This window comes from Myotis myotis, unplaced genomic scaffold (assembly GCF_014108235.1).
Source record: "Myotis myotis isolate mMyoMyo1 unplaced genomic scaffold, mMyoMyo1.p scaffold_m19_p_7, whole genome shotgun sequence".
Taxonomy (NCBI): domain Eukaryota; kingdom Metazoa; phylum Chordata; class Mammalia; order Chiroptera; family Vespertilionidae; genus Myotis; species Myotis myotis.
The window spans coordinates 3,835,454-3,863,278 of record NW_023416379.1 but is presented as its reverse complement, the minus strand read 5'-3'; the positions used below and the strand labels follow the sequence as shown (position 1 = coordinate 3,863,278).

The window sequence follows — 27,825 nt, the reverse complement described above, 5'->3', positions numbered from 1 at the left end:
CTCCGCCGGGCCGGGCCGCGCCGCAGCCGCAGGTGGCCGGCGAGCGCGTCCAGCCCCCGCCGCCGCCCGCGTCCCCGCCGCCCTTCCCGTGGTGCCTTGCGGCTGACCTCCGACCTCGCGGCCCACCCTCCCCGCGGGCCGCCTCTCTGCCCACCCCGCCGAGCTCGCGGCGCTCCGGGGGTGCCACCTGAGCGCAGGTCTCCCTCAGCGCCTTAAGCCCGCGGCGCGCGCCGTCCCTTCGCCTTCCCTCCCCGCGGCGGGCCCGGCGGCGGCCGTGCGGTTACGGCCCGGACGGGAGGCGACCACTCGGTGAGGGGCGGGGCGCGGGGCGGGAGTGGGCGGGCGGCGGCGCGCACGGACCGGGGCCGGGCCGGCAGCGGGCGGGGCGGGGCGGGGCGGAGGGCGGGGCGGGAAGGGGGTGGGGCGGCGGAGCCTCACTTCCTCCCTCAGCGCCATTTTGTGGCGGCGAGACCCGCAAATAAAGGGGAGCGCGGGGGGCTTCGGGAGCGCGATCGGGCGGCGATCCGGCAGCGCGGCCTCGGCCTATGTGACTGGGCGGCGCCGGCGCGGCCTCCGGCTGGAGAGGTAGGTGCGGGCGGGCGGCGGGCGCGGCCGCGAGGGGCTCCGGGTCCCGAGGGCTGAGGCGCGGCCGCGCTCGCCCGGGCAGCGGTGCCGAGAGCCCTGAGGGCGACTGGGCTCGCGGGGCCCGCCGGCCTCCGGTAGCCGCGCCGCCTTCCCGCCCGAGGGGCACTTCCGCCGCCTCGAGGCCATTTTCCCTCCCTTCCCGTCCCCGGGGCCGGGGTGAGGCGGGCGCTCCCGCGGCCGGCCGGCGGGACCGGAGTCCGCCCCCTCGGTGCGCGCCCCGCTCCGCCCCGGCGGCGCCCCCTCCCGCCCCGGCAGGTCCGGCCGGCGCCCCCGGGCGAGTCCGCACGGGCAGGAGCGCGGCGCTCGCGGACCACATCGGCGTCGCAGCTGCGTCCCCGGCGGCTTCCATGTTCGCACGGGCGGCGCGTCCCGAGCGCAGGCGGCCCCGCGGCTCCGAGCCGACTCCGCTCGCGCCCCGGCCTCGCCGCGGGGCCTGGTCGCGCTGCTCGTGGAGTGTCCCCGAGTCCGGTCTTGCCAGCGGGGAGCGCGAGTCCAGGTTCTTGTTTTGGTGACACATAATTGGGTGTTTGCTCCCAAAGGACCCTGTTAAAAACCCTCAGTAACCGTGTTTATATGGTAAAAAAAAAACTAAAAAAAAAAAGCCTCTTCCCCAGGGTGGTATGATATTCCCTGCGCACCCTACGGCCCTGAATGGCACTGATCGTTCCCCACCCCGAGGGGTTAGTGATGGCATCGCGGGGAGCCCCGAGGTGCACGTGGACGTGGGAGTGGGAGTAGCTGCCCACGTGTCCGCGTGCGTTACCGTCCGGGCCCCCGGAAAGCGCCGGGTGGACACAGCGGGCTGCAGTGGTCGGTGCGGAGAACAGTAACAAGAAGGAACACTTGCCGGGCTCCCGGCTGTAAGCCCCCCGTCCTCCACTCCTATACTTAGTAGCAGTCTTGGTCATTCATTGCATGGTGTGTTGCTCTTGGAAAAAAGTGTATGTTGGTAGGTCCTGTAGCAAAACACGACCTCGGTAGTTTTAGATTATCTCCCACTTTTTTTTTTTTTTTTTTTTTGCCTCTACATAATTTTCTATTACTAGACTTATCAGAGAAAAACTTTTTAATAGGCCCATAGTAGTATATTGGTTATGAAAGTGGTGCATCAGGCTAGAGTTCAACGTTATAAATAAATGTTCTCCCCCAAATACACATTGAAACTATCTTTTACGTTAGTGTGAGTGTTTTATTTGAAAGATTCCCCCCCTTTTTTGGGGGGGGGCTATGGCACCTAAAGCGTTGAGGTGTGCAGCACTTCGTGAGGCAGTGAAAGTTGGTGTCCCCTTTTTGCTGTTTTGGAGACTGTAGCCCAGAGAGTTAAGTGACCTGCTCAGGATCACAGGGCTGAGGGGTACAAGAGTCAGGATGGGTGGCCTTCCGATTCCTAACTAGTGCCCTTTCTGTTCCCGCGCCCAGGCTAGTACCATGTGTATTATTCATTCGTTGTGTTTAGCTGTGAGTTTCAGCTAGGCACATGCTTTCTTACTGAAGCTGTGTTGGCTGGTGCTTGCCTCTCCGTTTACAGAGAACTGAGTTGCATAACTTAGGATCATAATGCTAAGAGTCAGGGAAGTACTGGGATTTGGGATGCTAGCCACCCAGCCAACTCAAGCTGAGCCTCTAATCTAGATCATCATCTGTTCAGTGTTAAGGCATCAAGAGTGGTTCTGACATTCTAAACTTGAGCTATATTATCTTTTTTAATTATCCACATGAGTAACTGAAACCATTACAAAATTTTAAAATCATGTTTAACTAGTTTTCTTAAATGTACTAAAAGGTAACCAGATTGGCCAATTTCGAATTTTACTTATTTTGCTTTTCTGCATTTTCTAGCTATAAGCCGCTTGATCACTATTTAGGATGAGAGAGGGGAGAATTACCCATCTTCATTAGTTACTAACTTTTGTCATTTCATCATCTGGAAAATGGGGACTAACTTTGAAAAGTTAAAATTATTAAATAAATGGCTCATAGCACTGAACATATATTCATTTTTTTCCTTCAAGGTTCAACTCCAAATGATATTTCGGTCATTCCATTTTTCCGATACAAGAATAGATTGATTGTACTAAGGACCTGGAATGTCCATTGTCTTTATGACTCTGGAATTGACTTTAGGTGGTTATTGTGTGCTGTCAGTTGTACCAAAAAAAATTGTATTGGGAAATAATAAATTCCTTAGCACATTTGTGCAATGTGAAAGTCAAAACCAGGTTCTATTTTGATTAATTAGTTGGATGTTGGTGCTTTTAAATTTTAAACTTGTTTTAATTTGCCTTTTGCCAAACTGCCCATTTAACTATTGTGCAATATTATGGACTCTCAAGGAAAGATTGACTTGTCATCAGTTAAAGATGCTTTGAATTCCCAGCTTACATATCCCATAATATGTGGAATGACCTGTACTGATAATCGACATGTGAAATGCAAAGATTTATACCAGGCCTGTATTTATCCTTGACTTATATTACAAATTTTGAAATTTATTTTTGTACGTAAAGAAAATACAGCCTGGCCGGTGTGGGACAGTGGTTGAGCGTTAATCTGTGAACCAGGTGGTCATGGTTCGATTTCCAGGTCAGGGCACATGCCTGGATTGAGGGCTGGATCTCCAGTAGAGGGCATGTAAGAGGCAGCCAATTGGTGATTCTAATCATTGATGTTTCTATCTTTTTCTCTCCCTTTATTTCTGATATCAATGAAAATATATTTTTGAAAAAGAAAAAAATATAAATATCCTCTAAGCAGTTTGTTTTTAAAATCTACCCAGCATCAAACTTTTTATAAGAGGATGTAAGCCAATGTTAGAAATTAAAATAACTCGCTGTTTATAATTCTAAAAATTGGAGATCACCAAAAATTCTACAGTGAGGCTTAGAAACAAATATTGTTATTGTCAACCTGTCAATTCTCCCTTGGGCTTTTCGAGAAATAGTGATTGAGGGTCTTTGTGGTTTTTTTTAATGAGGAGTAAACTAGTAATTAAATGCTTATTTTGTGCCAGTCTCCATGCTAAAGTCTAATGTTTATCTTTAAAAATAGCACAATAATTTTGAACCTTCGTGGTGGTAATCATTTTTAAATGGGGAAATTGAGGCTCAGGTTATGCTGCCTTTTTTTTCCCCCAAAGTTTGTCACCCTGTTCTGGAAAAGTAGGGCTAGTAGAACTTCTCCATCATGTAAATGTCCTTTAAAAAAAAACTTTAGCATATTTATTGCTAGTTAAGTTTGCAATTAACTTTATTTTAATGGAATAAAAAGCTGAGTATGTATTAAGAAAAGAACGAACAAATAAACCTGGGCAAAGTGTCAGGTTGTAGAAACTTATACTCATTTATAACGAATTTAATGTTTAATCTATATTAAATAGCATCCATAATAAAGTTTTATAACTAAGATTTTATTTTGAGTGGCTCTGGTGCCCAGTAACTAGGTAACAGGTAGACTCCCTATCCACCGTGGTAACTTTAGCTGTTTTCAAACTGTCACTTATAGAGCTCTATCACAATACCTGTTATATTAAGTTCCACATATATGCTCAAAATTTTACAGGATTGTCATCTTGGTTGATTTGGGGGGAAAACTAGATTTGTTTATTTAGCTCACTTTTTAAAATTTAAATTCTTTATTGTTGAAAGTATTACATATGTCTCATTTTTCCCCCCATTGACCTCTCCCTGGCCGCTCCCACCCCCCAGCACATGCCCTCATCCCCTTACTGTGTCCATTGGTTATGCTTATATGCATGCAAGTATGTAGCTCACCTTTTATGATTTAATAGTAACAAGCAAATTCACTTGTTTAGCATATGTTTGAGTGCCTACCATGTACTGAGGCATCAGCAGTGAATGGAAGTTTTCTCATGGAGCTTATTTCATAACTGGGAGAAACATCCTATATAATAAAAGCCTAATAGGCTAAGTGTCTGGTCAACTGGTCGGCCTTTCAACCAATCAAAGTGTAATATGCTAATGCCGCTCAACTGCTCACTATGACATGCACTGACCACCAGGGTGCAGACAGTCAACCGGTCGACCAGTCACTATGATGTGCACTGACCACTAGGGGGAAGATGCTCCAATTGGTAGGTTAGTTTGCTGCTGGGGTCCGGCCAGTTGGGACTGAGTGAGATGGGCCAGACATGCCCTGGAGCCCTCCCGCGGTACTCCCTTGGCCCTGATCGTGCAGCAGTGGGGTCCCTTGGCCTGGCCTGCGCCCTCTCGCAATCCGGAACCCCTCAGGGATCTCAGAGAGCCAGTTTTGGCCCAATCCCGCAGGCCAGGCCGAGGGACCCCACTGGTGCACGAATTCGTGCACTGGGCCTTTAGTAATTATATAAAATATCAGTTCGTGCTAAGAGCAATGAAGAAAAATAACCCTCAGTAAAAGGGCAAGGAATTGGCATGTACTGTTTTGAGTAAGATGAAAAGCCTTTAGAAAGATTTACCTAGAATAGTGACATACATTGGTACACATTTATATACTAGTTAAATATGGCTAAAACTTCAAATGGCTATAATTGTCTTAAAGGTTTTTTTATTCAATAGATTATTGATATTTACCTATTATATTTAGCTCTGGACAGATGGGCAATTGCAAGTAAATGCCAAACTTTCTGGGTTCTGAAAGGTAAACAGCCTAGTGAAGTGAATGCACATTAAAGCTAAAATAGAAATAGGCCTCTGTGGAGATGAACTTGGAGAGGGTGATATACTCAGCTTTTTGCTAGCGAATGCAATGATAAGCTTATTAAAGAGGGAAGAATTAAGCCAGTAATTTATGATGTGATCAATTTACGATTATTTCTAACATGCCCCAATTCCTTCACAATGTACCTAATCTGAAAGTCAGGGTTTAGGCAGTGGTTCTCAACCTCTGGCCCTTTAAATACAGTTCCTCATGTTGTGACCCAACCATAAAATTATTTTCGTTGCTACTTCATAACTGTAATGTTGCTATTGTTAGGAATCCTAATGTAAATATCTGATATGCAGGATGGTCTTAGGCGACCCCTGTGAAAGGGTCGTTCAACCACCAAAGGGGTCATGACCCACAGGTTGAGAACCGCTGGTTTAGAGTATTTGACTTAACAGAGTTGGGATTGTATGTGATATGAAAAATAGAATACCATTCTCACATATTTACCATGCTGTATATTACCATGACATTTCTATTTAGTTAAATTTTTAATAATTTGGAGTATGGGCAGGTAAAATAAACTATAGGGAAAGTTTATAAGGGACGTTCATTACTGTCCTTTATAATAAAAGACTAATATGCAAATCAACTGAACAGTGGAACTACTGGTCGCTATGATGCACATTGACCACCAGGGGGCAGATGCTCAACGCAGGAGCTGCCCCGTGGTGGTCAATGCGCTCCCACAGGGGGAGGGCTGCTCGGCCAGAAGCCAGGCTCACAGCTGGCGAGTGGCGGGAGCCTCTCCCACTTTTGTGGCAAGCGGACATCCCCGGAGGGGTCCTGGACTGTGAGAGGGTGCAGGCTGGGCTGAGGGACATTCATCCTCCTCCCTGCCCCCCACCACCACCCAGTGCATGAATGTCATGCACCGGGCCTCTAGTACTATTATAAATGATACCTAGCAATAAGTTTAAATTAGCTTGCCTCGTTAAATTTGAATATTGGGACATAACCAGAAGTATTTTCAGTAAGCATATAAAGCTAATGAGAATAGTTCTTCAATTTATCTTTTGCAACAAGAGTAAGTTAATTTTGTATAAATTTATATAAAGAAACATTTTGAGATACAAATTATTGTGACATGTGATTAGTGTAGGAATGTTTTTATTAAGGTGTATATATTATATGTAAGCATTGTACAGTAGTGAATTATGGCAATAATAGCTTCTACCTTAACCATAATGCTGTAAAAGAAAAGGCTTAGCAACTGGTCCTACTCTTCTATATCAATTCAGCAAGATGCCTGGGATACTACCTGAGGTCAATATCTGACACAAGCACAAAATTGTCACTTCTGCAAGATTTGTCTTTCATAGGGCAGTTGTAAGAATGCATTGAAAAATTATCTCTCAATCCTTTATGGCAACATCAAAAAGAACAACTTTTTTATAAAAGAATTTTTTTAATAATCTAATAGTTGCAATATAATGTAATAGTAATGCTAATGTAAGATGTTAACTTGAGAGACTGGGTGTGGCAATTTCAGGAACCCTGTAATATCTTTGCAACTGTTCTGTAAATCTAAAACAAAAGATTTATTTAAATTCAAAAGAACCCTTAATGATTTGGTCATAATTGAGTTCACTAATAAATTGGTTTGAAAAGGCCAGTATTTTTTGTTCCTACTTTCAATGGAAAAAAATCAATTGAACCTCATCTCTCTATCCCTTTTTCTAGGATTCAAGATGACCAACGAGGAACCTCTTCCCAAAAAGGTGTGTTTTTCCAGCAGTTTTTAAGCATTTTATTTACACACACACACACACACACACACACACACACACACACACACACACACAATCTCGAGTGTTTGTTTAATGTTCACTCCTTTGCCTATGATAATAATAGCATCATGGGTATATAATGTACTATAAGTTAACTTCTTTTTTCCTAATTTAAATTCCTTTGATTGTAGTGTAAATTTATTTTTATATGTTTCAAAAAAAGGCTACAACTGTTTAGTTCTTAGGTTCTACCTTTTCCTCTGGTCTCATTATCCCCCTGTTCTGTATTCCTATTAGTTCAGTATAGTCAATATTTTATACACACACACGCACACAGTTACAAAGAAGTAATAATAAAATTTCAGACATTTCTCGTAGCAATATTTTTTTCTGATATATCTCCTCAGGCAAGGGAGACAAAAGAAAAAAATAAACAAATGGGACTACATCAAACTATAAAGATTTTACACAGCAAAGGAAACCATCAGCAAAGGGAGAAAACAACCCACTAAATGGGAAAACATACTCACCAATACATCTGATAAGGGGTTAATATCCAAAATTTATAAAGAACTTATAAAACTCAATACAAAAAAAAATTTTTTTTAAATGAGCAGAAGACCTGAATAGACGCGTCTTTAAATAGGACATTCAGGTGGTCAGTAGACAAATGAAAAGATGCTCAATGTTACTAATCAGAGAGATGCAAATTAAAACCACAATGAGATATCATTTCACACCTGTCAGAATGGCTATCATCAATAAATCACAAGCAACAAGTCTTGGCTAGGATGTGGAGAAAAGGGAACTCTCATGCACTGTTGATGGATATGCAAATTGGTGCAGCTAATGTGAGAAGCAGTATGGAGTTACCTAAAAAATTAAAAATGGAACTGCCTTATGACCCAGAGATTCTTCCTCTGGGAATTTATCCGAAGAAACCCAAAACACTAATTTAAAAGGCTATATGCACCCCTATGTTCATTGCAGCATTATTTACAATAGCCAAGATTTGGAAGCAGCCCAAGTGTCCGTAGATAAGTGGATAAAAAAGCCGTGGTACATTTACACAGTGGAATACTACTAGGCCTTAAAAAAAGAAGGAAATCTTACCTTTTGTGACAGCATGGATGGACCTGGAGAGCATTGTGCTAAGTGAAATAGGCCATTCAGAGAAAGACAAGTATCAGATGATTGCATTCTTATGGAATCTAATCAACAGAATGAATTAAGCAAAATAAAGACAGACTCAGAGAGGAGGCTGACAGCTGTTGAGGGTGGTATGGGCAGGTGGAAGGATTGAGGGGGAAAAAACTCATGGATACAGACAACAGTATAGTGATTGGTGGGGGAGGTGTAGGGTTATGGGGTCATAAATGGTGATGGAAGGAGACTTGACTTGGCATGGTGAACACAGTACAGTGTACAGATGATGTGTGGCAATGTGCACCTCAAACCCGTATGATTTTGTTAACCAGTGTCCATCATTACATTCAGTTGAAAGGAGGAAAAAAGAAATAGTGGAGATGGGACTTCATATTCTAGATGTTAGCTTGCCGTGGTACAGAGCACAAAGTCAGATGTGTGCCAAAGCATTAAATCGTACTTTGTTTTATTAAAAAAAGTAACGTTTCTAAGAGGAATTTATAATTCAATTTGGGAAAGCGGGATATAAGTGTATGTTAGAAGGGAAACTATAGTATAGCCATAATTTTTTTAAAATATGTTTTTATTGATTTCAGAGAGGAAGGGAGAGAGAGAAAGAAACATCAGTGATGTGAGAGACTCATTGATTAGTTGCCTCCTGCATGCCCCCTACTGGGGATTGAGCCTGCACCTTGGCATGTGCCCTGACTGAGAATCGAACCGGGGAACCCTTCAGTCCATAGTCTGATGCTCTATCCTCTGAGCCAAACTGGCTAGGACTATAGCCATAATTTTATACTAGACTAGAAGAGGTACCTCACCTTTATAATCATTTGCTATAGAGAAAACAATATTCCTCAATTTACGAAGTAATTTCAGCTAGCTAGACCAGTGGTTGGTAAACTGCAGCTCACGAGCCACATGTGGCTCTTTGGCCCCTTGAGTGGCCACGAAGTTTCAATCATACTGTACGTGCGCGCCCGCACGTGGTATTTTGTGGAAGAGCCACACTCAAGGGGCCGCAGTTTGCCGACCACTGAGCTAGACTATTAATAGCCCATTTTTTAAAACTTTATCTTCTATCTATATATACATATAAAAGGCTAATATGTAAAATAACTCCAAGGGGAGTTCAACTGGGAGTTTGATCGCTCACTATGATGTGCACTGACCACCAGGGGGCGGTGCAGAATGAAGGAAGGCCCTGGCCAGCAGCCAGAAGGCTCTGATGGGCCCTGATTGCTGGCCACACCTAGGGACCCTACCTGTGCATGAATTTCGTGCACTGGGCCTCTAGCTTTGAAATAATTATTGATTCACAAAACATTGCAAAGAAATGTGCTGAGATGTTCTATACACTCTTCTTCCAACCTCCTTCAAGGTTGACATCTTGCATAACATCAAAACCAGGAACTCAACACAGAGCTTATTGATACAATCCACAGAGCTTATTCAGATTTCACAGGTTATATATGCAGAGAGTGCGTATGTGTGTCTATGTAGTTTTATCTCACATAACTTAGTGTTACCAACACTACAACCAGATTAGCTAACTCATCACCTCAAGCTTCCCTTGTGTCATTTCTTGGTAGCCATATCCATTCCCTCCTTCTCAATCCCCAACACCTGGCAAACATTAAGCAGTTTTCTATAATTATGCTACTTTACAAATGTGTATAAATGAAATCATGCAGTATATGTATCCTTTTGAGATTTTTTCCCCCAGTATAATTTTCCTTGAGGCTTATCCAAATTGCTTATGTCTGTTTTTAGTATCCCATGGTGTGGATGTATCATAATTTAATTATTCACCTGTTGAAGTATGGGTAGTTTCCAAGTTTTGGCTTTTGCAAATAAAGCTGTACATTCATGTACAAGTTTCTGTGTGAAAATACATTGTGATTTCTTTGGGATATGTGCTTAAGAGTTCAAATGCTGGGCCCTAACCGGTTTGGCTCAGCGGATAGAGCGTCGGCCTGTGGACTCAAAGGTCCCAGGTTCGATTCCGGTCAAGGGCATGTACCTTGGTTGCGGGCACATCCCCAGTGGGGAGTGTGCAGGAGGCAGCTGATCGGTGTTTCTCTCTCATCGATGTTTCTTAACTCTCTATCCCTCTCCCTTCCTCTCTGTAAAAAATTAATAAAATATTTAAAAAAAAAAAAAAGTTCAAATGCTGGGTTGTCTAGCACATCTATTTTTAGGTTTTTTTTTTTTTTTTTAAATATATTTCATTAATTTTTCACAGAGAGGAAGGGAGAGGGACAGAGTCAGAAACATCGATGAGAGAGAAACATCGGTCAGCTGCCTCCTGCACACCTCCCACTGGGGATGTGCCCACAACCAAGGCACATGCCCCTGACCAGAATCGAACCCGGGACCCCTCAGTCTGCAGGCCGACGCTCCATCCACTGAGCCAAACCGGCTTTGGCTCTATTTTTAGTTTTAAAAGGAACCACCAAACTGTTTTTTCAGAGCAGCCATACCATTTTACATTCTCACCAGCAATCTTATTCTGCATCTTTACCTACCATTTGGAGTTGTTACCACAATCTTTTATTTAGCCATTTTAATAGGTGTGTAATGATAGCTCATTGGAGTTTTAATTTGCATGTCCCTAATAATGATGTGCATCTATATATATATATAAAAGGTTAATATGCAAAGTGTCCCCTAGGGAATTCAACTGGGAGACCAGGAGTTCAATAGCTCGCTATGATGTGCGCTGACCACCAGGGGGCAGCGCGGAACAAAGGAAGGCCCTGGCTGGCAGCTGGAAGGCCCTGATTGCTGGCCAGGCCTAGGGACCCTACCCATGCATGAATTTCGTGCACCGGGCCTCTTGTTTTAAAGATAAATGCTTTACTTTTTTAAAACTACTTTACAATAAAATAAGAGTTATGTGTGTGTTTTTTAATTATAGTATACTAGAGACCTGGTGCACGAATTTGTGCACTGGTGGGGTCCGGCTAGCCGCCCCGATTGGGGCCAATCAGAGAGGGCCGGCCAGGTGGAGGGGACACAGGAGTTGGCTGGCCAGCCCCACCCAGGTGGTTGGCGGGCAGCCCTGCCCCCTGGTCGAACTTCCAGTTGAGGGGACAATTTGCATATTAGCCTTTTATTATATAAGATACTGAACCATTTCTAAGTCTCAGGCTTGGAGATGTTTCATATGTCTCAGTATTGTGCTCCTTTTGGAAGGGCTTTGAATGTCTTAGTGCAGCGGTTCTCAACCTGTGGGTCGTGACCCCTTTGGCGGTTGAACGACCCTTTCACAGGGGTCGCCTAAGACCATCCTGCATATCAGATATTTACATTACGATTCATCACAGTAGCAACGAAAATAATTTTATGGTTGGTTCACAACATGAGGAACTGTATTTAAAGGGCCAGAAGGTTGAGAACTACTGTCTTAGTGATAAAGGGATTGCTATTAGAAACCAGCGCTTGAGGCATTAGAAGTTATCCTATCTTCATAAAATATGAAAAGTGTAAGCAACAGTGGTATGTACATTTAAAATGTTTAGGAAAAGCACCCAGCTCATATTTCAATTCTCTTTATAGGTTCGACTGAGTGAGACAGACTTCAAAGTTATGGCACGAGATGAGTTAATTTTAAGGTAAAATGTTCTTTTATTTTTCAAAATATAAAAATATTTTTATAGAACATTATATTGTAATTCTATACTATAAAGTTTTTGTCTGTTAGGTATTTTATTTTTAATGTGCATACATATTCAAATCATTTAATGTACTTTTGAAATGTGTTTTTTACGGCCTGTTTCTTTATTATATAATCATTGAGGAAAGCATAACACTTTAAAGATCTAAAGCACTAGTTTGGGTAACTTCTAGACTAATAGGTAACCTGAATTTTTTCCTTGCAAAAATTAGTTTAATGTAGTTATTCTTTTCCTGTTTAATATGCGAAAAAGTTATAGTCCTAAAGGATATGTTTTCAGTTATGGAAGAAATACATTATTTACTGATGAAGGCAAGTTACTCTTTCTTCTAAGGAACCTTAGTCGGCTCATTTAACTCTATATCCTTCATTTTCTCATCTTGGAGTTAAAGGGGTTGGATTAAATTACTTTTAACAGTTACTTCCAGCTCTGATTTTCTGGGGTTATCTTATAATTGTCTTGCAAAAATAGATTGAGAAATGCAGCATTATGGTATTCATTCTTTTAAATGCAAGAAATCAGAAAAAGAATCACATGTTCTGTGTTTTATAACTTAAATATATTCTTTCTGCATTTTATTACTATGGTTGATAAGTTTTTACATGACATTTTTAGGTAAAAAATAAAAATATTTTTCAGGGTCATTGAACTTTCTCTAGAAATTGCACAGAATTTTTACTTGAAGGACTAAATAAATTTAATGGGCTAGAGTAGAGAGAAGAGGTGTTTTGTAAGATAGACACAGGTTACTCGTTCTATTGTTTCCTAGAGTCTGATAATTTCCCACTCGTTCTACTTACTCTGTTGTGGACTTCGCTTTATCTTCCTTTGCATAATCTCATGCATAGGACACTTTTTCCATTGCATACCCTTTATTTTCCTCCACATAAATTTTGAATCCTTAGTATTCTAAAACACTTGTCCTTCCCTGCTGCGGTAGGCACTTGCTTATGATATACTGCCACTCACCTGTTGTTCTCTTTGTACCCCTGATATGAGACAGTCCTTGCCTTTTATCCTTTCTTAGATAATTCCTCTGGTTAGTATGTGCAGTCTTTTTCTTGATTTAATTGAGTGTGGGTGGGGGATATTCTTGAGGTCAGATTAAATTCTTTCTTTAGGGAATTCTCATGAGTTTTTCCCTCATTAATTCTCTTGGTGATTTTAAATCAACTGTTACTTATTTAACTAGTCTGTACTTTTTGGCTTCTTGATAAGGATGTTTTTGTTGACTTTTTTATATTTTTCTATTCTTCTAAAACAAATAGTTCTTATATTGCCTCCACAAGAGACCTTTATTGATCCCCAAATATTGAATGCACTTGATTTGTACCCTAGGTTGTCTTGGCCATAAAAATAACATGCTCTTGGCTGAACAGTAGTCTTTATATGGAAGGTAGATTAGCTTGGTATTTTTTGGTCATTGTGTTGTAATAGTAAATCTTATAGCTGACCTGTCAAAGTTTTTAAGATTATAAAAAGATTTTCTAAAATTAAATTTTGATTAGCTGCAACTAAAGAGTGGCTTGAAAACATAGCTCTTCAGTAAGCAAGACAGCGACATTCAGGGCAGGTTACGCTTGCATTAGCAGTTGCTTAAACATATGACTGGGAAAAGCTTTGTTGTTTATGTGCAATCATTGCAAGAGCAGCTCATATAAGCCTATGTTTTGTGGGTAGGGGAATATAATGAGGAAGAAAGGCCTTCTTATACTCTGACAGTATATATGCAAATTGATACAGCTTTACAAATAGACTGGAAAAGTAGTATTTTCTCTCCCCCTTTTTTTTACAAGTAAAAATAAATATTATTTTTGAGAGAGTCACATGGTATTTTCACAAAAGAGCCAAGATAACCTCCAGCCTCTTATAATTAGGCATATTTTATACTAGAGGCTCAGTGCACGAATTCGTGCTCCAGTGGGATCCCTCGGCCTGGCCTGTGGGATCGGGCCGAAACCGGCTCTCTGACATCCCCCGAGGGGTCCCGGATCACAACAGGGCTCAGGCCAGGCCAAGGGACCCCACTGGTGCCGGGGAGGGACACGGAAGGGTTCCAGGGCGTTTCTGGCCTATCTTGCTCAGTCCTGCTCAGTCCCAATCAGCTGGTCCCCAGTAGCAAGCTAACCTACTGGTCAGAGCATCTGCCCCCTGGTGGTCAGTGCACATCATCGAGTGGTTGAGCATCCTTAGCATATTAGACTTTTATTATATCAGATGCTTTTGTTTGTGGTGGAAAGCATATCTGAAAGTTGTCGTAGGTTTTTTACTCAGCGTCCATTATCCAGGCATTGAGCTGAACATAAGTGATACAAAGTCTTATATGGTGTGTGATCTGACCCAGAGACACACACTTGGTAAGTTCTCAGGAGAAAACACTTCTCTCTGTGTTTCCTTTTACATAGTTCTATTAAGTTGAGAAGGAATAATGAAGTGACTCGTTTATTATTGGTTAAACTAGATTTATAATTATCTCAAAATGGAAGAGACCTTAAAAATCATGCAGTGGAATTCTTGGTGTTAAATTTATAAGTTTACAGATGTGGCTTTTTTTAGTTTCTTAATAAAGCAATTTCAATTTAACAACTAATAACGAATTTATTTTTGTACTAGATGGAAACAGTATGAAGCATATGTGCAAGCTTTGGAGGGCAAGTACACAGATCTGAACTGTAAGTTTGAGTTGTAGCTTCCTAAAGACCATGCAAATATCTCTTTTTAGATTGTTATAGACATTCAGAATAATTGGTTTTGCTAAGCAAATGTAATTTTTATTCAAACATTAAAGAACTATGGGCACTATATTGGGTGCTAGGAAATAAGTGAATGACACATGATCTCTCTTCTTGGGGAGTTCCCAGTCGGGGAAGACTGACATGCAATAATATAATAGCATGACTATTTTAGCAGAATTATGTACAAAATTCTGAGAGAATATGGATAGGGAAACTCACAACTACTTTACACTTTCCTAGATCTGTCCCTAACACCTTCCACAGAGGAATTTGAATTAAAGCATGAGTTATTAGTCTAGGTATGCACAAAGAACTAGTAATAAATTTATTTAAATTGTAACTTAATTATTACTTAAATCATAAAAATAGGATATGGCTATATTTTTTACAGATTTTTCAAAATCTGCTAAAAATACCAACAAACCTTTTTAGTCTGTCACTTTTCATTGACAGTAACATTATTTGTGAGTATAAAAACCAATATTATGCCCAACCAGTGTGGCTCAGTGGTTGAGTGTCAACCCATGAACCAAGATATCACTGTCTGGGCACATACCCAGGTTTCAGGCTTGATCCCCAGTAGGAGGCAGCCAATGAATGCTTCTTTCTTATCATTGATGTTTCTCTCTCTCCCTCTCCCTTCCTCTCTCTCAAAAATCAATAAAAACATATTAAAAATAAATAAAAACCAATATTGTTTTCCAAGCCCAGAAAGCTTAGTACTCTGAAATTTCAGTTATTAAAACTATATTATAGCCGAAACCGGTTTGGCTCAGTGGATAGAGCGTCGGCCTGCGGACTGAAAGGTCCCAGGTTCGATTCCGGTCAAGGGCATGTACCTGGGTTGCGGGCATATCCCCAGTAGGAGATGTGCAGGAGGCAGCTGATCGATGTTTCTCATCAATGTTTCTAACTCTCTATCTCTCTATCTTCCTCTCTGTAAAAAATCAATAAAATATATTTAAAAAAAAAAACTATATTATAATCCATAGATGTTATGAACATTATGAAAATTTGATGTAATAATTGTCTGTACAGTTATAGACATGTTTATTATATTGAATAGGTTAAAATCAGTCCTAACCAGGACTCTGAATACTGTATAATATAAGCAAATACAAAAGTTTCCTGTGTGAAGTTGAAGCAGATTAGACTGTAACAACGTAATTCCATCTAATATTAGGTGGCTTTGGACCACTATAGCACCATTATCTCCTAAAAGAGCACTGTGCTTGGGAACAAGCTTCCTTGTTCTAAAAGTAGTTAAGAGAGAAACTAAAGACTTGATGAATTTTTTACCCTGGTTTTTATTATCCTGACAAAGACAATCAGAACTTTCATTTCATTAGTTCCGTTTGGTTTTGAAATTGTATTTCATGTTTTGAAAAAATTTTTTTTTTAAATCATCAGCTAATGATGTAACTGGCTTAAGGGAGTCGGAAGAAAAACTAAAGCAACAACAACAAGAGTCTGCACGAAGGGAAAACATCCTTGTAATGCGACTAGCAACCAAGGAGCAAGAGATGCAAGAGTGTACTGTAAGTATTTCAAATGCTTTAACTCTCTGAGGAATTGGTTTTTAGTCCACATTACATGTGTTAATTAGTACTTAGCTAATTCTATATACTTAATAATAATTATAAATTCACATTTTGCTAGTTAGATATGCTTTGAGATATAAATAGCAAGATGTAAATTTTCAATAGATAGCCTGTCATCATTGGATTTAAAATAGGTTTGTTCTCTGGCTGGGTAGCTCGTCGACGTTGGTTAGAGCATCATCCTAATACATGGGTTTCATCCCCCGCTCGGCACATACAAGAATCAATCAGTGGCCCAGTTGTAGTGGCTCAGTGGTTGAGCATTGACCTGTGAATCAGGGGGTCACGATTCTTCTATTCCCAGTCAGGATACATGTCCAGGTTACAGGCTCGTTCCTCAGTAGGGGGCATGCAGAAGGCAGCCAGTCGATTATTTTTCATCATTGACGTTTCTCCCTTCCTCTCTGAAATCAATAAAAATATATGTATTTTTAAAAAGAATCAACCATCTGATTAGTTTCTTCTCTTTACCCCTCGATGTGTCAGCAACTTCTACCACATTTTCTTTTTCATTATTGCAGCTTTCATTTGTATCATGTCTACATAGATCTAAAATGTAGTGACATATTTGATGGTTTAGCTGTGGTTGAATTTAGATTCAATTTTATGCTGTCCTAAACAGTGTTAGCCTTTTTTTAAATTTAGTGTTGGTATATGTAAGTTATACTAAGTAGAGGAAGCTCTGTCACTGTTTCTAATTTTAAAATCTGAACTTTTCTTGAGTTTTATATAATCTCCATTCGACACATTTATAAAAATCTAATATATAAGGCAATATTCTGGTCACTGGGGACTAATGTTGGGCACAGTCCTATTCCTATTTCTTCTCTCATTCTTTTACTTCCTGTGCAGAGATTGTCTACATTTCCACAAAAGTCTCTTGTCCCTCTTCACTTTTTCAAAATGACTCTTCACCTGTCACTTTGCTTAAGAAAACAGTAGCCTTTGTCATTTTCTCTACCTACTCATCACTTTTTCTCCTATTGTTTCCATCTTCACTACCACTAATTTTTCCCCCCTTTAAGGTCACTACCTAATGCATTAAATTTCTCTTTTTCTCTGTACTCATGCCTTCACTTTCTGTATTTTCAACTATTAAACCATCCTCACCTTTGGCCATTGGTTTCAAGAAGTCTCATCAGTAGTTTGAATATTATTGTTTTCTTCCTATGTAACACACACTCCTCCAACAAAAATTTTTTTCTCTCTTATGATTTTCATGTGTAATGAAGTGGGCAGTGCATCTCAGTTGCCCAGTTTCAAAATTATTTAATTATTCCCTTTTTCTGATAGTTAGGATTCTAGATTCTACCATTTACTCGTTTAATAATTTTAGTTCTCCCTGTTTGCATGGCATTGTGTTAAGATGCTTACCCATGCAAAGGATAAATCTTACTTTCCAGTGCTAACACCTGGATAGATAGTGTGTATAGCTAGAGTAAAAATGGGTAGTTATGGTAATACCTCATAACACCTGTGTGTTTTGAACCCTCTCTTCTTGAGTCTTCTTGTTATTCTAGTTCAGGTATATCTCACCATTTGCTTTAGACCAGCAGTCGCCAACCTTTGGGACCTCACGGACCCCCAGTGGTCCGCAGACCACCGGTTGGCGACTGCTGCTTTAGACAGACAATATGTGCTGCTGGTTCCTTTATGATTCTTCAGCTATCATATATACACTGGCAGTTTGAACGTTCATGCCTGATCAAGCCTTTGTTGATGCCCCATCACTCTTGTCTTTTTCAACCTAGATTTCAAAGTTATCTCAACTAGAGCCTAACCTTCCCAGCCACATTTTTATAGCTCTCCCCTGCACAGGCCTGCTGAACAACTCACAACTGCATTCTTTCAGTTAGAATACAGAGGGAAGTTTTGCAGAAAGGGCAGCAGGAACAAAAATAGGGAAAGGTCAAGGTTAATGTGGCAGATGCAGTTCTCTGTGTAAATCTAAATAGCAACTATGTTGGTGTTGGAGAGGCAGTGTTTTCTTTAGTGATAGTAGTATGTGCTATGTACTATATGACATGCTTTATTCCTATTAAATTGTCTTAGCAACTGGCCTTACATTGAATAAACAGTTGTATTTTCTTATTTAAAATGAGTTACTTAAGCCCTAGCCAGTTTGGCTCAGTGGATAAGAGCTTTGGCCTGCAGACTGAAGGGTCCCGGGTTCGATTTCGGTCAAGGGCACATGCCCGGGTTGCAAGTTTGATCCCCAGTAGGGGGCATGCAGGAGGCAGCCAGACAATGATTCTCTCATCATTTATATTTCTCTCTCCCCCCTCTCCCTTCCTTTCCAAAATTAATACAAATATTTTTTTAAATGAGTTACTTAAAATAAATCTCCCTGAGTTAAGTAAAAATTAGTTCTCTTTGCTCAATGAAATAGTAATTAAATGTATCCTAAATCCATTCAGTATATTTTTGGCTTTTATAAAATGTATGATAGAAATTAGCTACTTCTGAAATGTTAACCTAAATCCTATTTAAGCCTTAGTGTGGAGCAAGATCTTGAACCATATCTTCTTTGGGTGTGAAGCAAGTGATACATTTAAAGCCAATAAACTGTATTTCATATTTTAGAAAGGTATTTTTAAGGTGATAGTAAATAGTACACTGAGAGAAATGGAAGGTTTCGTGTGTAAGTAGGGAAGTTCTGGTGTGGTGGGGAAAGCCCTAGATCGGAGTCAGGAGGCTTGAGAGCTACAATTCTAGTCCCAGTTCTGGCACTGAACTAACTGTATTCGTGGACGCTTGGTTTATTTAATTTCTCAAAAATAAGTTTGGAGTAGGTCAGTCACCTTCCAGCTTTACAATTCTAGGATTCAAATCTACTCCGAAGGGAAAAAAATAAACATAGAATTTCTTTTGGCTTAAGATGCTATTTATAAAGCTATTTATAAGATGCTGTTTATAAAGTAATGCCAGCTCATGTAAATATAAATACTACATATTTTTAAATCTAGAAATGCAAGTGTGTGTTTTAAATTATAACCTTGTACCTAGTATATTTTTAAGGGATTTGTATTGTACTTAAAATAACTTCTATGGGCACACATTTGAATGAGTAAAGTACTGTAGTGTTATATAATTAATATTTTAAAATTGGCTTTTTCCCAGTGATTGCTAGCATTTTTAATAAATATTACCGATTTTTTTGGTACTGTTTTGGTTGCAAAGTAAGATGTAGCCTCTTTATTTAAAGGTTCCAAATATGGAAATGCAACCAACTGGCCTTAATTTCTTAAATATCCTTAATTTAAGGGTAACCTTAAATGGTTGTTTTTAATTTTTACTTTAGAGGATTTTAAGATCAAAGAGGGAGAGTTTTCATAAACAAGTTGGCAAATACAGCGAATGAAATGGATTTTAGCCCACCTTCTTATGTCTGTTTCCTTTGATTTGGCAGTAATTGTTTCTTTTGCTTTGTACAGACTCAAATCCAGTACCTCAAGCAAGTCCAGCAGCCCAGTGTCGCCCAACTGAGATCAACAATGGTGGACCCCGCGATCAACTTGTTTTTCCTAAAAATGAAAGGTGAACTGGAACAGACTAAAGACAAACTGGAACAAGCCCAAAATGAACTGAGTGCCTGGAAGTTTACGCCTGATAGGTAAACAAATCATACTCCCCAGTCAAGACTTCCCTGACAGTCCCACTACGAGAAAGCTGTGGTGGGACAGCCAAGTACTCGTTTCCACACCAAGACTCAGACTTTTTGAGCCAAAAAAGCCACATTCTTATACTATCCAGCGTGTAATGGTTAATGTAACACTGACCAGATGAACCTTTGTTTCAGCTTTTTTCTCTTCCCCTCCCCTTGCTTCAGAGGCCTGATGGCGTCGGACTATTCCGAAGAAGTGGCCACCTCCGAAAAATTCCCCTTCTAGGACATGTAGACACTTGAGAAATGTTTCTGTTTGAAGAAAATAGAGGGAGAAACAAGTCTTAAGTCTGTGGCACACTGTGTCTTCAGACAGTTTGGAGGAATGAAAACCTAGAGATTTAAAATAATGAATTGAACATGTAAAATTCCAGTAAAATGTAAAAATGGAATATGCATCGCTCTTAACCTTGAGCATAGTGACTTAGAGACACTGTATATCAGTTTTGCCTATAAGACTGTGGACTTCATGATTGTTGTTGAACTTCTTGATCAAAACTTAAATGAGGTGAATTTTGCATTTCAAGGGTTTATTTGCTAAGAAACTACTTAATAGATATCAGTATAAGTAGTTCATATATTTAACCATTTCGTTTGGGGCTCTCTATTACTTGATTGAGCCTTAAATCAATGTGGTTTGAATCAACGGTTTGTTCTTTGAATGGTTGCTAATACTGTAGACAATCTTACTGAGGACTGTACAAACATGAAGGTGTGGTATCAAACTTCAGGTTTAAACTGTGAAGCATTATAAACATTCATTTCACGACTAGATTGTATAAGGATATTGGCTGTGATGAGACTCGCTGCGTTATTTTTTAGTAGTGAAATTTATTAAATCCCCATTTCATTCAACAGGCACAAGTTGAAAGAGCATTGTCATTGGTGTTAATGGGGGAATGTGTTCCTTCATTGTATTTTGAGCCTTTTGTATCGCACTTTTGATATTAAATTAAATGTGCCTTTAATAGTTGTTTTTTTTTTAAGTTCAAGGAATACTATGATGATTTTGTTGTAATTTTAACATTTTGATTTTGGGGGCTGTGGAGAGCAGATTGATTTTGGGAAAATTGTTGCTGTGCTCTTCCAAGGAAAGGAAAGCCTATGCCTCTGTTTTCCAGCTGGTATCATAAAAGACAAGGAGACTTGACACTTGGTACTTTTTGACGCCTTGTCCCAGGATATTGAAGTAGAAATTACTGTGGGACAGCTTCACAGGGTGCCTGTCAGAAGATTGGGAAAATAATGTATGGGAAGTGTGGGCTGGCCTAAGTGACACATTTTGTGAATTGAAAAAAAAAGGTATAGTGATCATATCCAGCAAATTCATTTGATCATTTAGATAAATGAGGCATTTTCTTCATGCTTCCATCTAGTCCTGGAGGTGAAATTTTTTTCTTCAGATCATTCTGTAAGTCACCAATTCGAATTTTCTCTTGGTGATAATGGAGTCTAAGATGAGTGAAGATAAATGTTCCAGATTGTCCCAACGTTTAATTTTAACAAGGGTGACTTAAGTTCTCTCTTAATCATTCAAATCAATTGTAAGTATCATATATGTTTCTGCTTTAGGGAACTGATTGTGGGGCAGAGGGTGGGTTTAAGAAGTGGTTTGTTGTGTGACTTTATAGCAAGAAATCCGCTTCTAAGATTCTCATTTTTAATGAGGGTTGGAGAGTAAGTAACCAAATCTGTTTGAAATTAGCTTATGGTGCCCGCATTAAGGCTTTTGTATATATTTTATGCCATTTAAGATCATAGTAGAAATGGCCTAAATATTTTTCGTAGGTCAAGAAATAATTCATAAAATGTATTAACAGCATGTACTTAAATGTAGCCAGCGTCTTTCTTTGCATTTAGGTAACAGTTAGTTTGGGGTTTGTGGGTTTTTTTCTTCTTACTGTTAAACATTTTTTTAATTGATAAGATAATACATGCTCATGAATAAAGTTGAAAAAGAATGAAGAAAAGTGAAGACGACAAGTGAGAGTCACTCCTGGATGTGGCCTTGCCCTTCCCCATTCTATTCTCCAGGATCAGTAACCACTGTTAAAATTTCTTGGGTGTCATCAAGAAAATTGCTATGCATATAAAGTCATCTCATATATTGGTTTTAAACAAATGTGAACGTGCTACAGATGGTTGGCTGCTTTGGCTTTTGTTTTCCACTTTATCTCTTGGACATTCTACTTTTTTTTTTAGTTCATTTAGTTTCATATTTAATGGTTACATAATATTTCCATTGTATTAGTGTATTTTAATCACCTATAAATGGATTTTTAGTCTCTGAAAAAATAGGCTGTAAACCAGGGTATTCTAGATACTACATGTAAATACATCATTAGCTTAAAACAAATAGTATATAATCAATACTATATCTGGAATAATTCAAATAGAATGGGTTGTGATTTTGCTTTTGGTGTTTTTTTTCCTATTCTGTTTTCATTTTGAGAGAGCTTCCCTGAATTACTTTGTCCACGGTAGTTAAAATATTTTATGCATGTGATAATCATATGTTTTACAATATTTAGAGGGTATGTTTCAGTATTTTGGCAGTGTTCAGTTTTCAATTAACCATTTAGGTAATTGTGTGTACAACTCTCCCAAGATATCCTGGCTCCTTGATAACAAAGCAATGTACAGTGTCCATTCTTTTGTATAAGTATTTTCTATGAAACCAATTCCTATTATGTTTTCTTTGTGAATTATTTGATTTTAGGAATGGGTTAGATATTTTTTTTTGTAGTTAAAAAAAAGATATTCTTTCCAGAAACAGTTACTTATAATTAAATTTTTATGTTTTTGTGATATAACGAACACAGCACAAATTTTAAATGACATAAAGTTATAGAATGTTTAAAGAAGAACAGTTTTGTTAAGATTTATTTTAGTAATCATTAATTTTAGAAGTGATAGGATTATCTTAGAGCAGGCATTTGTTTATATAACGGTATGACTTCATAAATGAAATGGTATACTTTCATAAATGAAACATTTTTGCATTAGAATTTATGCTACTTTGTGAGATTAAGTCATCTCACAAATTATTGATTTTAGTTTTTTTCTAATCTTTGTTCAGTTTATATAAAAGATTTTTCAGGTTAGTTGGAAAACACTAATGTTACATACTTAGCAAGAAAAAGTCATGGGAGCATAGCAATAAAGTGGGAGGAAGGAGCATCAGCATGATTGATAGTGCTGCCTGTTTCTTAATTCCTCATTTGATTTCTAAACTCTTGTTCAGTGGCCGCTCAAGTCTGCTCAGGGGAAATGGGAGCGATCTGTAGCAACAGTAGCCACAAGCAGGAAAGGTAGCTAATAATCTTTTACTACCGCTGACTCGCTGCTTTCACCTGAGGCTTCTTTGAGCCAGTAGTAACCCAAGGTTGTACTTCACCACAGTTTGCATAAGGATAATAGGTTAGAACAAGTGCTCTCTAAGAGTCAAAGAATGAGCATTACTTACAGAGCGCTCCCATTGAACAGTCCCAAGGCTTAGTAACATCAGATGCATTCTTAAATATATTGGGCAGGGGGGAACCTCACTAAAAGAGTAAAGAAATACAAATTGTCAGCAAAAAAAGTTTTATAGCCAGTAAGGTCATTCTGAACTTAATTCCATTACAAGAATATCAAACTTCATATCCATGTCTCAAAGGTAATATATACGATTATATATTTAAATCAGATCCCTTGAAAAGTCATTATTTCTATTGTGATTGCTGAAGCAAAAAAAAGCAGTAAAATTTTTTTTTTAAAATATATTTTAGTAATTTTTCACAGAGAGGAAGGGAGAGGGATAGAGAGTTAGAAACATCGATCAGCTGCCTCCTGCACACCCCCCACTGGGGATGTGCCCTCAACCAAGGCATATGCCCTTGACCAGAATCGAACCTGGGACCGTTCAGCCCACAGACCGACGCTCTATCCACTGAGTCAAACCGGTCAGGGCAAAAGCAGTAAAATTTTATTGAGACAGGACTTTTGATTGCATTTTTTATAATTGCTGTATATATGCATGTAGGCTCTATAGTATGTTGTACTAGCACTAGGTAACTAATTTGTGAAAGTATACATTCCTAATTTGGCAAATATTTGCATTATCTATCATCTTATTTTTGTGTCCTAAGGATAATCTTTTATAACATCAATAAAATCTTAACTACATATCGCTAATAAATTTTTTAAACCTTAATGTCATATTGTAAGATAACTCAAAAGTATGTCCTATAAAGAAGTTAAATGAGGGACTGACGAATATGGATAGTCTCAAGCCTCTTTTTAAAAGCTTCTTTAAAAACAATTACTGAACACACCTCCATTAATGCAGTAAACATTCCTATGAGAATTGCCTATTAAGAGGCATCCTTATTAAATGCTGTTCTGGCAAGAATAAATATACTCGCATTTACATTTATTTGTACTGATTTTCACATAGTTATTTTAAAGAATTGCACATTTGTGGTGGTGCATTTATTTTTTCAAGAACTTTTCTGTTCCATAAAGCTAAGTACCTTAGTGTTTTATTAATATTGGCATATCTGAGATATGTGTTAATTCACTGGCAAGTAATAGCAATAAAAAAGTGACCATTTGGGTGCTTTTGGCTTAGGGTTTATTTTTGCTGCTGTATTGGCAGAATACTGAAATGCAGAAGATGGATGTGTTCCAGAGAAGAAGATGGTAATCACAGGGAGGCATATGCTGTGACATAGTTATGTTCTTTACCTGTTACCTGAATCTCGTACTAATTGCAAGCAAAGAAGGTAGACCGTATTGTCTTCATTTTGTGATGGATGGCTCTTTCCTTTGCAGCCAAACAGGCAAAAAGTTAATGGCGAAGTGCCGAATGCTTATCCAGGAGAATCAAGAGCTTGGAAGGCAGCTGTCCCAGGGACGTATTGCACAACTTGAAGCAGAGTTGGCTTTACAGAAGAAATATAGTGAGGAGCTTAAAAGCAGTCAGGATGGTAAGGGGGTTTTTGAAAAGTTTGGTTAATGTTGCACTGGCTTTAAAAAACTGCCAGGCATGAATATTTCAGATTAGGTTCTCTACATGGTAATCTCTAGCCAATGGGTCTGTAAAATTATGAATGAAACATATCTAGTTAGTTAGCAGACAAAGCCATTTAATTGTAGTGGTTTTCTCCCCACTCTCCTGATTGTTTGTGTAAATTTCATAAGTTTTTGTTTTTCAGGGTGGAGTTTGGTAAAAGAGAAAGGCTATTACATTACTAAGGCATTACACAGATCTACAAATTTATAATCAGTGCTTTCAAAGGAGAATATTTTTATTTAACCAATTTCTCTAATTGTAAATCTTGTAAGTATTTGGCTACTTCCAGTGGTCTAAAAGTATATCATGGATTGTACCTGTTGAGGTTCTATTTAATGAATAAAAAATCATATTTAAATTTGCTAAGACAAACCACCATCCATGTCAGCCACCATCCTTTTTTCGGGCAAGTATGTAGGTGTTTCCTCCTCTTTATGAGGAAGATTAATAGTAAGGAAAATATCTAAACTCTGAAAATTAAATTATTAATTACTATATCAAATAGTTAATTGCAAAGATTAGTAGTCAAATATCTTTAAAACTACCTTTTCAAAGTGAGTTCTTAGCTCTTACTCTTTGTAAACACAGTAAATCTGAGATTTTGTATAGTAGTGAGGACTTCTTCCCCCAGAAGCTTTTAGATCTTAATGGACATTTGTATTCATAAATTTTCAAGAGTTATTTTCTCTGTTGGGTTGTTTTGTTTTTTTGGTGTGGAATGGTCCCTTGGTTACAGCCTAGGCCTCTTTGGAGTGTTAGAGTCGAGGACCACATTGTTCCCTAGGGGCTAACCCAGCTGTGGAGCTGAAAAGAATCACTTGCTAAGAGGATGAATAAGAGAACCAGGCATGTGGGTCCACTGGTTAAAACCAGGGGTGGGGAACCTTTTTTCTGCCAACGGCTATTTGGGTATTTATAACATCATTTGTGGGCCAAAATTCTCAACTTAAAAATTAGTCTGCTATATTTGGTCAAACAGTTAATTAACTCTCCCCTAATGCCTTGACAGGGCCAGACCAAATGATTTCCTGGGCCTTACATGGCCCGTGGGCCGGATGTTCCCCAATCCTGGAAACAAGCCTGAAGCAGATTTTATGGGCTGTAATCAGTTGTATATGGCTAGATGGTTTGAGTCAATTTAAACTTGGTTGCTTTAATATATTTATTTTAACCATCTACTCCCCCCCCCCCCCCCCAAGAAAAAAAGAAAACACAAACAAACCAACTCATTCTTGAATGGCTGTTTTAAAATTCCAAGCAAAATTTAAAAAATCAATTTTAGAATTGAAGTATTGTAAAATATGTTATAAAAGATATTAAAGTAGGTTTGACTCTCCTTTGCACAGAACTGAATGACTTCATCATTCAACTTGACGAAGAAGTAGAGGGTATGCAGAGTACCATTCTAGTTCTTCAGCAACAACTGAAGGAGACACGCCAGCAGTTGGCTCAGTACCAACAGCAGCAGGCTCAAGCCCCAGCCCCAAGTACCAGCAGGACTACATCTTCTGAGCCTGTAGGACAGGCAGAGGCCCCAGGTAAAGACTGCAGTCGGCTGGCCAACGGACCAAGCAACGGCAGTTCCTCCCGGCCGAGGACGTCTGGGTCTGGATGTCACAGGGAGGGGGACACCACTGAAGATGGCTTTCCTTCTTCTCCAGGGAATGGTAATAAGGCCTCCAACAGCTCAGAGGAGAGAACTGGCAAAGGAGGTAGTAGTTACGTAAACCAACTCAGTGCGGGGTATGAAAGTGTAGACTCTCCCACGGGCAGTGAAAACTCTCTCACACACCACTTAAATGACACAGACTCCAATCATGACCCTCAAGAGGAGAAAACAGTGAGTGGGAAAGGTAACCGAACTGCGGGTTCCCGCCACATTCAGAATGGCTTGGACTCAAGTGTAAATGTACAGGGCTCAGTTTTGTAATATTTTTCCAGCAAATTTTTATACAGTGTCATTTAATTTGGGAGAGGATGCTATCAGAAAATTAATGCATACTTTTGTCACAATTTGCCTTTTTTGGTGGGTGTGTTTTTTTTTCTTTGCTTCAATACCTCTGCCACTTTGGAAATTGTAACAGTTAATTACTTTGTTGCTAAAAGGACATTTTGTGTAAGGTCAGGTTATTTTTATATGAGTTTAATGTGAAATTGTAAATGGAACTCTTTCCTTAAAGTATAACACAATGATGTCTGTATAAATCTGTGTCTCTCTAGAACCTGTGCTGTGTAGGGCATTCTTACTCATGCTGTTACTATGCTTATGCACCATTCAGACTTGTTAGAGTAGATGTGGGTTTATGACTGCCAAGTTTGCCCAGTACAGTAGTTTTATCACTAAAAGTTGGACTTGTTGATGGAGTCCTATGGTAGTTTCAGTGTTAGATACAGTTTTTTTTCCACCATCTGCATTTTCTCTTTAGGTGACTGAATGTTTAAGAAATTTGTGTGCATAGTTACTCAGTTTTTATGAACTGTTGTACCCTGTTCATGCATATTGCTCTGTGACTCCAGTATATCTTCCCTGTACTGACCAAACCTAAATAAAGACTTTTATCGTAACTCCTGCATTCATTTTGTTTTGTGTGTGTGTGCGCGTGCGCGCGCGCGCTTACCACTTGTTATTTATTTTTCCTGAGTTGCTTAATTTTTACTCATTATCCTTCAGTATCATACCACAAAAGTGAAACAAGCCTGTGCATTAATTTTGACTGTGTGCTTAATATTTTTAGGGTGTATGCCTTGTTGCCCTGGCTGATGTGGCTCAGTTGGTGAAGCACCGTCTCATCCACTGGCAGGTTGCTGGTTGGGTTCCGGGTCAGGGCACATGCCCAGGTTTGGGGCTCGATCCCCGGTCGTGGTGT

General features: G+C 39.5%; 1 protein-coding gene across 4 annotated transcripts; it reads left to right on the top strand.

Moving 5' to 3' along the window:
* The first annotated feature begins 154 nt into the window (after positions 1 to 154).
* LOC118659898 (WT1 associated protein) lies at positions 155 to 27,523 on the top strand. 4 transcript variants are annotated; one of them, XM_036316514.1, is made up of 8 exons: positions 155 to 309; positions 7,030 to 7,067; positions 11,784 to 11,839; positions 14,516 to 14,574; positions 16,048 to 16,175; positions 19,673 to 19,851; positions 24,718 to 24,872; positions 26,305 to 27,523. In XM_036316514.1, exons 2-8 carry the CDS (start codon positions 7,038 to 7,040, stop codon positions 26,886 to 26,888), a joined length of 1,191 nt encoding a protein of 396 aa, XP_036172407.1. In that variant the 5' UTR covers positions 155 to 309; positions 7,030 to 7,037; the 3' UTR covers positions 26,889 to 27,523. The 4 variants fall into 4 exon arrangements, 3 of the variants coding, with proteins under 3 accessions (XP_036172407.1, XP_036172406.1, XP_036172409.1); XR_004968739.1 differs by lacking the exons at positions 155 to 309; positions 26,305 to 27,523 and adding exons at positions 448 to 585; positions 20,068 to 20,410 and having other exon boundaries at positions 24,718 to 24,855; XM_036316513.1 differs by lacking the exon at positions 155 to 309 and adding an exon at positions 448 to 585.
* The last annotated feature ends 302 nt before the right edge of the window (positions 27,524 to 27,825 follow it).